Source organism: Aquarana catesbeiana, linkage group LG01, assembly GCF_042186555.1.
Source record: "Aquarana catesbeiana isolate 2022-GZ linkage group LG01, ASM4218655v1, whole genome shotgun sequence".
Lineage (NCBI taxonomy): Eukaryota > Metazoa > Chordata > Amphibia > Anura > Ranidae > Aquarana > Aquarana catesbeiana.
The window spans coordinates 601,966,982-601,981,044 of record NC_133324.1 but is presented as its reverse complement, the minus strand read 5'-3'; the positions used below and the strand labels follow the sequence as shown (position 1 = coordinate 601,981,044).

General features: G+C 45.3%; 1 protein-coding gene across 2 annotated transcripts; it reads left to right on the top strand.

Annotated features, from left to right (window-relative positions):
- On the top strand, positions 1–13,814 carry LSM7 (LSM7 homolog, U6 small nuclear RNA and mRNA degradation associated). 2 transcript variants are annotated; one of them, XM_073598819.1, is made up of 4 exons: positions 1–315; positions 4,405–4,495; positions 5,058–5,129; positions 13,367–13,814. In XM_073598819.1, exons 1-4 carry the CDS (start codon positions 271–273, stop codon positions 13,507–13,509), a joined length of 351 nt encoding a protein of 116 aa, XP_073454920.1. In that variant the 5' UTR covers positions 1–270; the 3' UTR covers positions 13,510–13,814. The 2 variants fall into 2 exon arrangements, with proteins under 2 accessions (XP_073454920.1, XP_073454926.1); XM_073598825.1 differs by having other exon boundaries at positions 9–276.
- The last annotated feature ends 249 nt before the right edge of the window (positions 13,815–14,063 follow it).

Here is a 14,063-nt window from a genome sequence, read left to right as displayed (position 1 = left end):
CCCGGAAATGTAGGCCAACATTGTCCAGCTTTTTGGACGCTACCAAAAATAGGAGGCAAACATAAGCGTTTGTGTTTTATACAGACGTAGACGCGTTGCCAGTTTTATGGAGAGTGATAGAAGCAGTTTTTATTTTGTGTCCTGCGGAAAGAGACTGAAGACGGGGTGAGGATTAGGAGTTGTGTGGGAAGTGGAATCGTTTGGTCACCCCCCCCCCATGAAAGGGTAAAAGTGGCAGAGCCCGGGTCGGGGAAGTAAAGGCGCGGAAAGATGGCGGTAGGTGTTGCTGGGAATGGAATGAATAGTGATAGCGTAGTATGTTTATTTTTTACAATTTCTAGGAATTGTAGTGTCAAAGCATGTTCCGTATTGTAGGATATGGAGGTAGACTGTGGGGTGGTCTCCAGGCAGTACCCCTTGGACCACACGGAACTTGTTCCTGCTAGTGACATGTGTTTGGGGGAGATTAGAGCTGTAATAATCCACAGGCAACATTTACTAATGTGCAGCTCCTCAATACTTAGATGTTAAGGCTGTATTCGTTTGTTTTAGGCTTTCTTTTCATCTGGTGATCTGGCCAGTAAGTCTGTTTTTCAAACGAACAAGCTGTTCTGTAGATATTACAGGGATGAGACAAACCATTGTTTACATGTATTCATGGCTTTGTGTTAAATTGCAAATTTTTAACGCAGTGCAATGCAACACACTTGTTTGCAACATTGTAGCGTGGACCGAGGCACCTAGAAATACACCTGAATGGGGCCAGGCTGCAATCGTGTGCAATGCAGGATTTGAGGTTAAAATGGGTGGTGAGGAGGTGACATAACACCCCCTCACCACCCTCTGAAGTACAAGTACTACTTGAGGCTGGGTTCACACCATTGCGAATTGGATGAGAGTTTCCCCGCATCCAATTCGCAATAGCAGGAGATTTTTACTTGCTCTCTATGGAGTCGGCTCGCGTATCTCTGCAGCGGGTCCGGTGCATTTTGCACAAAACCGCTGTGCGTCTTTTTTGCTCCGTTTCAGGTCCAAATTCAACCCAAAATTTGGGGCTGAAATGGGGAACCAGGATGCACCGGACCTAGGGTTGCCACCTCATCCCTTTAAACCCGAACACATATTAATTACACAGGTTCTGTGGCTGATTAAGGTGGTAATTAAACTCACTTAGTGCCTTATCTGCATTCAGTTAGCCACAGAACCTGTGTAATTAATGTGTTTGGGTTTAAGGGGATGAGGTGACAGCTCTAACCGTACCCCTTCTGTGAGCCGGATGCGGCAAAGGCGTGAACCCAGCCTGAAGGTTGTTGATATCCTGCTAGCAACTTGTTTAAAGTGACAATCAGTACATCTATTAAGATCAGCGTTTAACATTTCTAAATAGGAGCTGAGGGGTTCTTTACCTCTTTTGCTGCCACCGTGCTTCAGTGCAGCAGCTAGCCCCATTTGAGTGTTATGCCCCGTACACACGGTCACACATTGATCAGACATTCCGACGGATGTTGGCTCAAACTTGTCTTGCATACACACGGTCACACAAAGTTGTCGGAAAATCCGATCGTTCTGAACGCGGTGACGTAAAACACGTACGTCGGGACTATAAACGGGGCAGTAGCCAATAGCTTTCATCTCTTTATTTATTCTGAGCATGCGTGGCACTTTGTGCGTCAGATTTGTGTACACACGATCGGAATTTCCGACAACGGATTTTGTTGTCGGAAAATTGTATAGCAAGCTCTCAAACTTTGTGTGTCGGAAATTCCGATGGAAAATGTGTGATGGAGCCTACACACGGTCGGAATTTCCGACAACAAGGTCCTATCACACATTTTCTGCCGGAAAATCCGACCGTGTGTACGGGGCATAAGGGAGATATCAGGAGTCTAATAGATACCTGATGTCTCATGAAAGAGAACCTGTTACTATAAATATGCTATCACATAGTGGGCTGTTGGTCCCCTATGTGATAGCAGTAAAGTTAAACGAGTAAAAAAAAAAAAAAAAATTAAAGTTGCACTCGAACAACCTAAACCCCAAAAAAATAAAAAAACTGCCCAGGACACTCCTACCTTCTCAGTAGGATGCAGGTGGACCTTCTGTGCAGCCCGGTTCCCTGGCCGCTTCAGCTATTGTGGGCAGCAGGTTCTGGAGGACCTTTCTGGCCAGGTGGTGTATGTACCATAGAGTTCACAGGACCCAGCCCACAGCTGGGCCTGGTTCACTACCCAAGGGGTGTCGTCGTATTAGTGGCTTACTTGTTTTGCATTGTGTCTCAAGGTCCTGAAAGTGATATCAGAATTAGGAAGCATGTTGGGGGGGAGAAACTCCTTACGTCTGGAAAGTCCTGCTGGAAGTCTAAGTGAAGTGCACTCAGATATGGGGCAGTATTCCCTTGTGCTTCTGGATTTAGAGTGGTTGTAAACCCTTACATATACCCAATGAAGTGACTGGCCTCGGGTGATGCACAAACAAATCCTCCTACATACGTTGTTTCTGTTTATCTACAGCTGTTCAAAGTGTAGGATTTATAAAGCTCACCTGAGCTTTCGGAAAGCAGGTGGCAGGGAGATGAAGTTACTCTATAGAGCTCAGTGAAAAGAGATGATTGGAGGGAAGGGACACACCCCCAGCACACAAGTACAGAGCTGAGGCTGTCACTCACAGGCTGTGAACTGAAGCTCCCCTGTTGTTTTACCTATTGGTATCGTGAAAACTTGTCAGAAGCGACTCATGCTGATAATAGAAGAACAGGGCAGCAAAGAGAAATTACACTTAGTTCTCTGGATTGAGACAAGTACACATTATAGAGGGATATGCCTTGTTCATATTTCATTTCAGTGGAACTTCCGCTTTAAGTACTCGTGAGTCCCTGACATGCCACATTTGGCATGTCATTCTTTTGGGCGGCGCCGGAAGGAAGTTCACCTCTCCCCCCTCCATCCTTGCAATCTTCTGAAGATTGCCCGACCATTCATAATGCGCAGTGTGCGCCCAGCTGTGAAGCCACAGCCAGGCTCCCACACTTGCAATGCCAACGCTGCAGAGAGGAGGGGGAGAGAAGCGAGGCTTTGGGCAGCCACATCGCTGGATTGTGGGACAGGTAAGTGTCTGTTTATTAAAAGTCTTTTTGTAGCTGCTGACTTTTAAAAGGGTGGAACTCCGCTTTAAGGTGGCGGTAAGCATACCTCTTGTGTGGGCGCATGTGGCAGCAGTTACATGGCAGTCTTTAAATTACTGTGCAAAATTTGTAGATGTCTTTGGTCCAGATTGCCTCTGCTGTACCAAGAGCTCTGCAACAGAGGACCTCAAAGCTGCAGCAGGGCACTGGCTCTTCTGTGGTAAGCTTTCTTCAAAAAAGGGAATTTGACTACAGCAGAATAAAGTGAAGGTTCTGGAGTGGCCATCTCAGTCTCCTGACCTCAATATCATTGAGCCACTCTGGGGAGATCTCAAATGTGCAGTTCATGCAAGACAGCCCAAAAATTTACAGGAACTGGAAGCTGTTTGCCAAGAGGAATGGGCAGCTTTACCATCTGAGAAGATAAAGAGCCTCGTCCACAAATACCACAAAAGACTTCAAGCTGTCATTGATGTCAAAGGGGGCAATACACGGTATTAAGAACTGGGGTATGTAAACTTTTGATCAGGGTCATTTGGGTAGTTTCTGTTGTCATTATGATTTAAAAAGTAAACACAGTTGACTGATAATAAATGGCTTCAGCCAAACACTAACCATGAGTGAAAGAAAAGTTTGTGTTATCAATCATAGGGGTTGATTTACTAAAGGCAAATCCACTCTGCACTACAAGTGCACTTGGAAGTGCAGTCGCTGTAAATCTGAGGGGAAGCTCTGCTGATTTTATCATCCAATCTTGTACAAGCAAAAATGCATGTCCCCCTCGGATCTACAGCGACTGCACTTCCAGGTACACTTGCAGTCCACTTGTAGTGAAAAGTGGATGCGCCTATAGTAAATAACCCCCATATTCTCTTAAAAATGGCCAAGAAATCACAAATTATCTATCTCTAGATATATATATTGAGACTAAAATGGCGGTCGTTGCAATACTTTATTACACCGTATTTGCGCAGCGGTCTTATTTTGGAAAAAATACACTTTTTTTTTAAAATAAAAAAACCAATTGTTTTCTTTGTGTTCTTATGCAAACCTACATCAGGAAAATGCACGTCTCTGCACAAGTTGTGAACAAGCACAAATACTCTATGAAAGTCAAACCTACGCATTTTTTTCTCAGTTTTGATGCACATATGATGTAGAGGCCTAAGAAAAGATATTGTACTTTAGAAATATCTGTACTAGAACAACGTCAGTTCTTATGTTTTCTAAGTTGAAATACAAAGTTGCCTTCTTTATTTATATTTTTGATTTATTTTGTCTAGGACAAGGAAAAGAAGAAAAAGGAAAGCATACTTGACCTGTCCAAATACATAGACAAGACTATTCGAGTGAAGTTTCAGGGTGGAAGAGAAGGTATGTATGTAAGAAGTGTGTACTGTGAGAGAGTTACATGTATTTACACAGCTCAGGCGTTGGGCTGGCTCTGTCGCTAGTGGAAATGGGGCAAAGCACTCTGCTTTTATCAACTTTATATAAGCATCAAATTTAGGAAGATAGCTTTCTTTCTGTCTCCTCGATTGGTTTGTTAGGCAAACCTGATCACAATGTTGACCTGTACCTGTACTCTATGACCCCTTTCACTCTGAGGCACTTTTCAGGCGTTATAGCGCCTGTAAACTGCCTCCCCAGTGTGAAAGCCCAAGTGCTTTCACACTGGGGCGGTGCGCTTGGTGGAGGGGAAAAAAAGGCCTGCAAGCAGCATCTTTGGGGTGGTGTTGGAGTGCTGTATACATTAATAGGTGTTCAGTAGATACGCTAGAAATAATTTACTGGTTTTGACATTCCCAGTAGGCATTCAGTGTGTATTATGTGTAGTATTTTACATATTAAAGTTGTCTTTTGTGATGATTTTGTGCATGCTGCTACTAAATGCCTGTTTTCTGCCAGCATTTTTACTTTTGTTTTCTTTTTCCAGCAAGTGGAGTTCTCAAGGGATTTGATCCTCTATTGAACCTTGTATTGGATGGGACCATAGAGTATATGAGAGGTGAGTGTTAAAGTGATACTCAAGCCTTTATTATTAAAAAAAAAAAAATGTTATACTTACCTGCTCTGTGCAGTGATTTTGCACAGAGCAGCTTGGATCCTCCTCTTCTGGGGTCCCTCGCCGGTACTCCTGGCTACTCCCTCTTGCCGGGTGCCCCCACAGCAAGCAGCTTGCTCTGGGAGCACCCAAGTAGGTGCGCTTTTGACCCACGGCTGTGTGTGACATCAGCGGAAGCCAATGACTCCTGCTGCTTGCAAAAGCCAATCAGGAGTACGAGTCCCCAGAGAGGCAAGGCTCTCGTGGACAACTCCTGGATAGAGAGGGGGCTCAGGTAAGTATTAGAGGGGGGCTGCTGCATACAGGTTTTTTTACCTTCATAGATAGACTGCATGAAGGTAAAAAAACCTTGTGCCTTTACAACCACTTTAACTCTTGTCTTCTTTGTCACACAATTATATATGACTGTAAAGGGCTCAAATTCCTTTATTTCGGAAACCTATTGCTACATGTTGAGTGACTTGTTTAGGGTTAATGACAATAGACAAATCACTCCACAGGATTCTTAGGGTCTTTGAGCCTAGGTTCACACTGAAGCGATTTGGCAATCAGCGCGATTCCAGCGCTGGCTCACGCATCGCATCTCTCCCGCAGGCAGTTCACACTGCCCTCTGCGAACTGAGGCGGGTGTCAATATAATGTTAATGACACCCCTACAACGGTTCAAAGATTGCAGTGCGATGAGAACACCCATGCGATCCGTTTCCAGTGCGGGGGGTGTTGAAAGAGCGCCTGCACTTTTTTGTGCGAGTTTAGCGTTACATCTGTATGGCTGAACTTGCATTGCACAGACATTGCATGCGATCGGCACCGCAGTGTGGGTGCGAATCACATGCGATGTCTGTGTTCACTATAGTGTAAACTCAAGCTGATAGTTGGATCTCCAATTTAGAGTTTTCAGGGCAGTCCATTTGTTTACAGTATTGAGAATGCAGTAGAAGGCATGAAAAGCCAGTGTTTGGCTTCCTAAATAGTAAGGGGCAGAACTCAAAACTCTGTTAGATGTGGCTGCTTAGAAATGTAACAAGCCAGAAAGTGATAACAACTTAATCCAAAATAGAAACACAAGTGTGTGTTTATTAAATTGAGATAAGCCATGATAGTGATTATCTTGGCTCATCTCCACTGTGCAGCAGTTTATTAACCACTTCAGCTCTGAAAGATTTTACCCCCTTCATTACCAGGCCATTTTTTGCTATTTAGTATTGCGCTACGTTAAAGGGGTTGTAAATATGTTTTTTTTTTTTTTTTTTTAAAATAACAAACATGTTATACTTACCTTCACTGTGCAGCTCGTTCTGCACAGAGTGGCCCCGAACCTGGTCTTCTGGGGTCCCTCGGCGGCTGTTTCAGCTCCTCCCCGCAAGCATTTACCACCTTCATGCGAGCTCCCTCGCACGGTGGTGAGTGCTTGCGGGCGCGCTCCCGTGATACAGCCGGCGGCTATAGCCGCTCGCTGTATCACTCGGCCCCGCCCCCCGGCGCGCCGCGTCATCGGATGTGATTGACAGCAGCGCGAGCCAATGGCTGCGCTGCTTTCAATCCATCCACTGCAGCCAATCAGCGACCAGGCTGAGCTGCAATGAAGCTGACGAGGACGAGGAGCGAAGATTCGAGGCGTCAGGTAAGTAAAACGGGGGGGGGGCTGGGGCGGCGGTACTGTCAAAAGTTTTTTCACCTTAATGCATAGAATGCATTAAGGTGAAAAAATTTTTACCTTTACAACCCCTTTAACTGTTAATTGCACGGTCATGCAACGTTGTACTCAAACTAAATTTTTATATACCGTATTTATCGGCGTATAACATGCACCCCAAGTTTAGGAGGGAAGTTTAAGGAAAAAAAACTTACATTTAAATGCCCATCAATGCAGCGTTATCGTGTCCATCTGCAGCCTTGTCAGTGCAGCCTTGTCAGTGCAGCCTTGTCAGTGCAGCCTTGTCAGTGCAGCCTTGTCAGTGCAGCCTTGTCAGTGCAGCCTTGCCAGTGCAGCTTTGCCCCAGTGCAGCCTTGCCAGTGCAGCTTTGCCCCAGTGCAGCCTTGCCAGTGCAGCTTTGCCCCAGTGCAGCCTTGTCAGTGCAGCTTTGCCCCAGTGCAGCCTTGTCAGTGCAGCTTTGCCCCAGTGCAGCCTTGTCAGTGCAGCTTTGCCCCAGTGCAGCCTTGTCAGTGCAGCTTTGCCCCAGTGCAGCCTTGTCAGTGCAGCTTTGCCCCAGTGCAGCCTTGTCAGTGCAGCTTTGCCCCAGTGCAGCCTTGTCAGTGCAGCTTTGCCCCAGTGCAGCCTTGTCAGTGCAGCTTTGCCCCAGTGCAGCCTTGTCCCCAGTGTACATTACATGATCGCCGCCGACATACACAAGTTTAGTGTGTAATTTTAAATATGGCGCCGCAGAGTTCGGAGGGACTCGGCGGCGCTCATTCAGCTGAACGAGCGCCGCCGAGAACACAGTGACTGGGTGGAGCCGAGATACACATAGCCGAGGGTTCTCGGCTCTTCTCGCCGCCGTTCACAGTTACGCCCAGTCCCTATGATGGACATAACAGAGGTCCAATGGCGGGACTGTGAACGGCGCCGAGAACCCTCGGCTATATGTATCTCGGCTCCGCCCAGTCACTGTGTTCTCGGCGGCGCTCGTTCAGCTGAACGAGCGCCGCAGAGTCCCTCCAAACTCTGCGGCGCCATATTTAAAAATACACGCTATGTGAATGTCGGCGGCGATTGCTCCGATAGATCACAAAATAGCGGGGATCGGCGTATAACACGCACCCACGATTTTCCCCTGATTTTAAGGGGAAAAAATACGGTAATTTGTTTCACACAAATATGCCTTACTTTTGGTGGTATTTGATCACCACTGGGTTTTTTATTTTTCGCAATATAAACAAAAAAAAGGCCAAAAATTTTCAAAACAAAAAGATTTTTTACTTTCTATTATAAAGCACATAAAAATCTAATTTCTTCGTAAATTTTGGCCAAAATGTATTCTGCCACATGTCTTTAGTAAAAGGAAAATCCCAATATGTGTCTATTGATTGGTGTGCATGATTTTTTTATTATTTTTTTAATACTATTAATGCTGGTAATCAGCGACTTATAATGGGACTGCTATAGTGCAACGGGCAATCTAACACTAACTGACGCTGGGGGGGACCTGATTGACTGCCACTGACATCACCAGTGGCACTAATACAGTAATCGGTGATAATACTATACACTGTCACTGTACTAATGACACTGATTTAGATCATGTGACCATTCTGAAAGCTTCATATCCCATCATGCACTTCCTTATGCATCGCAGAATAGGGCGTGCTTACCTGTTTGGACCACAGCTACCTCATTAATATATAATATGCCACTTCATTATTACACACCCTCTGTAATATCTCCTTTAGATCTACCATTAGCTGTGCAGTGCAAGAGCCTGTCTGATTTGATCCACATTGAATAGATTGTTCAGGTGGGTTCTCCTATTCCATAGTTTTGGTAAGATCTAAAATAAATTGTACAGAGATTGTACAATCAAATTGCATAGTGTATGGCCATCTTTATACAATTACATAGGAAGGAGTGGTTGGAGACACTCAGCTGTCAGGCCCCTTTCACATCTCTGCGTAGTGGAAACTCAGGTTCCCGCAAGCTTTTTTTTTGTGGGGGGGCGTCTTGAAGCGTTTTACTTGAATGCGCTGCCCTATGTGTGACATATGCCCCAAAGAAGCTTCAGCACTTTTTTATAAACAGAGCGTGCCGCATTTTCTTACCACGCTTTTTTGGTGAATTTGCAGCATATTTGTCACATTGTAAACATGCTTCTGCTACACACACTTGGGGTGCCATTACCATTTAATGGCAGCACAAGCATGATGAGGATTTACAGTGCATTCCCAAAAAAGTGCAGAAAAATCAGCGTTTTCTGTGCCTTTTGCCATGCGTTTGGAAACACAATGATGTGAATGGAGCCTCATTGCTCTTGTGTAAACACTCCAATTTCACTTTGAGGCCCCATTCACATCAACCGTTGTGGAAACACACGTTTTTTTTTAGCTAATTTTTTCTGACACACACATTGAATTCAACGGGCTGTGCTGCATATGGTAAAGTAACTCCTGGGACATTTTGGTGTGTTGCGGTTTGCATGCTTTTTGCTGCGTTTGATGCTTGTTTTTTCACGCAGCAAAATGTGTGTTTGATTCTGCATTTGGGGTGCCGTTAACAATTAATGGCACTAAAAAGGCAAACTAGTTCATTTTAGGTGTATAGAGGTGGCCATACACTATATACAACAGGGGTAGGCAACCTTAACCACTTCAATACCAGGCACTTAGACACCGTCCCGCCCAGGCCAATTTTCAGCTTTCAGCGCTGTCACAATTTGAAGGACAATTGCGCGGTCGTGCTACACTGTATTCAAACAAATTTTTTTATTATTTTGTTCCCACAAATAGAGCTTTCTTTTGGTGGTATTTGATCACCTCTGCGGTTTTTATTTTTTGCGCACCAATTCAAAAATACCGAAAATTTTGAAAGTTTTTCTTTGTTTGTTAAATTTTGTAAGTAAGTAAATTTTCTTCACTGACGGGCACTGATAGGGCGGCACTGATGGGCACTGATAGGTGGCACCGATGGGCATTCATAGGCGTCACTGTGTACTCGTAGGTAGCATTGATGGGTACTTATGGGTGGCACTGGTAGGTGGCACGGATGGGCACTGATAGGTGGGCACGGATGGGCACTGACAGGTGGCACTGATGACACTGGTGGCACTGATGCTCCTAAGGTTGGCATTGCAGGGCATCTAGGCAATATTATGGTGCCAATCGGTGCTCATTTGTGGGCACAGATTGGGCACATGTGGATGGCCATGTGGTACATACCTGGCCATCCACATGTTGCCCCTTCCCTGGTGGTCCTAGTGGCGATCCCTGGTGGTCCAGTGTGGTCATCTGAGGGGGTTCTGCGCTGATAAACAATCAGCACAGACCCCTCCTGTCAGGAGATCGGCTCTCTTCTGCTCGCGTCTGTCAGATGCGAGTGAGGAAAAGCCGATCAACGGCTCTTCCTATTGACATCGTGATCAGCCGTGATTGGACACGGCTGATCACGTGGTAAAGAGCCTCCGCCGGAGGCTCTTTACCAAGATCGGTGGAGCGACTGACACACCGCTCTGCCGGTGGAGCGACTGACACACCGCTCCGCCGATCACCGCGGGCGTGCGGCGGCATGTTATCCTGCTGGACGTCATATGACGCCCAGTCAGGATAACGGAACCACTTCCCGGACGTCAATCCGCTATAGGCCGGGCGGGTAGTGGTTAAAGATGTGGAGATCTACCTGAACAACATGGGAGAAGCAAAAGATCACTGGGCACAGTGTCAGCACCTCAAACCTGATTTAAACCTCTAATTGCCGTACTATCATATGGCAATCATGAGTCTAAATCAGGTGGTGAGGAGGCAACATATTTTCTCCTCACCACCTGTCGAACACTCTGTTTGCTTTTTAGAGTAGCGGCAGTGCCTACTGCACTTATGCATGAGCCTTTAGTTGCATTCGGCAGCGGCCCCCCTAGGGCTCGTTCACACATAAAGTTTGGAGGTGGTAAAACCCTGCAGTTGAGTCGCAGTATTACCTCCCCCAATCCCTACCCCCTTTAGCTACTGAGGCAGCAGGCAAAGGTGTACACATAACACTTGGGTGCTACTGCCTGCCAATCACAACCTATTCAAGTAACTAGGGCCACTTTGCAAGTGCCCCACAACTCCATGCTTCTGTGGGGTCATAGGGTTTAAATAAGGTGGTAAGAAAGCAATAGAACACTGCCTGCTTTAACCCATTGTTTACTGTACTGCACAAGGTCACAGGGCACTTGCAAAGCCGCCTCATTCACTTAAATGGTTAATGCTTGGCAGGTGCTACACGCACCAACCGTGACAGAGCGTATAACTGCGACATGTGTACAGGTGCGGTTGGGTAATAAGATCACGTATATGAACCCTTACTGTTCTGAGCCCCCTATAACGCTGCTTTCACACTGATGTGCTGTGGTTCATCTGCACTGCAGGTGCAGCGCAGTGCATCTGAAACTTTCCTGGGTAAGTTGTGCTTTGCCATAGACTTCTATTATATCCTGCAGGTGTGGTGCACTTTCTGAAAGCGCACCAAAACTCCTGCATACAGACAGTGCACCAAACCCACAGGATATAATAGAAGTCTATGACTAAGTGCAGCCAACTCGCAGGTATGTTGCACTGCACCCGAGGTGTGGGTAAACCACAGCACATCGGTGTGAAAGCAGCCCTATACTATCATGCCCAGTGTATTGCTTCACACTGAGCTGAAGATCTCCTCTTTCCTGCTTCTGGCACCACTCTGGAGACCGCTAGCTGGGATAAGAGGTGGAGTGCAGTTGGTATTACTCCTCATGAGACAGGAGCCAGCACTACAAAGACAGCCTAGGTTTATGCGGCTCTTGCTCCCTACTACAGCTCCAACTATACAAGTAGTCCCTCTGCATTTTTTTTTTTTTTAAAGATATTTTTATTGGGTTTAAAGAGGGAGTCCACCTAAACCGCCTAAAAAAAAAAAAAAAATATTAAAAGCCAGCAGCTACAAATACTGCAGCTGCTGACTTTTAATAAATGGCCACTTACCTGTCCCAGGGTTCAGCGATGTCGCCAGCCAAAGCCGAGAACCCGCTCGGTTCTCGGCAGCTGCTGCCGCCATCCTAGGTGAGGGAATCAGAAAGTGAAGTGTTGCGGCTTCACTTCCCGGTTCCCTACTGCGCATGCGCGAGTCGCGCTGCGCATCGTAACTGGTCCCCGCTATCTCTTGGGACCTGTGTGTTTCCCAGGAGACAGCGCGGAGGGACAGGAAGAGGCATAGACTCCCATGTGTATTCATTCTGGGTTAAGTGTCAGAGGACTAGCTATCCATCTACCCCAAATTTTGTGGAATGTCTTATTCCTTTTCCGGAGTTCAAATGTGTGTTTGTTTAGTGGTATAGAATCATTGATTAACTTTAACCAGAGGGATTTCGGAGGGGTCTGTGTTCCCTTCCAAGACGGCAAGATAGTCTTTTTAACATAGAAATACAGAATGCGGAGTAGTCTCTTAGCATGGGACGGTATGCGTAAGTCACCAAAGATGCCTAGAAGGCAGTTCTTGGGATGAACACACGGGAGGCCCACCGCCAAGGAAATTAAAGAACCTACATCTGCCCAGAAGTCTTGAACCACTGGACAGGACCAGAAACAGTGTAGGAAGTCAGCGGTTTGGCACAGTCTCGAAAGCACTCACCGAGGGTGCTGTTCCCATTTTATGTAACCTAGCTGGAGTAAGTTGAGAGTGGTGAAAGCTTTTGATGTGTATAATTCGGTCCCTGGATGAGATAACTGAAGTCTTGTACGTATCACTAAATTCCGACCAGACATCATTTTGTGAGGGAAATGTCCATAGAGGTCCATTTCATCTGAGCCATACGGAATCTAGGGTTAAAATCAGTCGTGAGGGCAGCATAGTAAATGGAGATGAGTTTAGTGGGGTGAGGGTGTCTTAGCAGTTTCTCCAATGGGGGTATAGTTGTAGGGTCGTCTAATGAGCCAAACTGGGCACGAATAGCATGTTAGAGCTGATAATAATAGAACAGGTAGGAGCATGGTAGGTCAAAGTCAATGCGTAGTTGATAGATTTAAACCCCTGTGCATCGTGTAAATGACATGGGTGTTTAACCCCCTTAGAGTTCCAGCGATTGGGATCGGGTAGGGAGTACAGTTCCTGCAGATTGGGATTGAACCACAGAGGATTATTGGGAGAGGTCGACCAAGATTGTTTAGATAGCTTCAAAACAATTGAGCGAAATAATGAAAGAAGTAGCTAATATGGATGTGCCAGGACCCGGCCTCTATAGATAATGTTATGGAGGGAGGGTCTCTAGGGAAGAGGTAATGGCTTCCTCGGTAGTAGTACATGCTTTTGCTGCAACTGGGTGCAGCCAATCATGAATATGGACCAGTTGAGATGCTAGATAATATAGATAAAAGTTAGGAAACGCCAAACCTGCCAGATGTGTCGGCAACCTATAGCGTTTCAAGTGCTTCATTATAGTTTAATTTTTAAATAAAACAAAATGTCAGCATGTGTTAATACAAACATAAAACATTAAAATATTTACCTTTTTGTATTACAGATCCAGATGATCAGTACAAGCTAACAGAGGACACACGACAACTTGGACTTGTTGTTTGCAGAGGGACATCTGTGGTTCTTATATGCCCACAAGATGGCATGGAGGCTATTCCAAACCCTTTCGTTCAACAGCAAGATGGTTAATATTTCTACAAAGAAAACACAACCAGATTCTATTGGGATGCAGCATACTTCAAGTTGAAGACTTTTTTTGTTTTGTTTTTAAGATTTAAAAAAAAAAAAGAAACTTTTTTTTGTGGTGGCAGACATGAGCCATGTACAGCAAGTCAGGACTTGCTCTGTAAGTTAAATTTTACTTTTTGTTTTAATCACGCTTTATTTTATAGTGATTCACAATTCCTGTGGTCACGCTGTGTGTGTTTTTTGTTCTGTTTCAATAAATTTTTATTGAAAAATTTTCAAGTTACAATAAAACACATTAAAACAAAGCAAGATGATATTACTGATAAGAGTTAAATTCTTAGAACAAGGATTTTGCTATTGTATGGAGTATTCAACCAAAAGAGTATAGGAGGCCCATGCTTGTATGGTAAAAAGCCTATAGATGAGTTGGTAGAGTGTACTTTTTGTATATATTACATACCCAGATACCCACTCGCCTATAACACAGCCTTTAACGGTGTGTCTGTGGTAGAAGAAAACCAGGTTTTACAGAGAAGTGGAAAGTATATATAAAG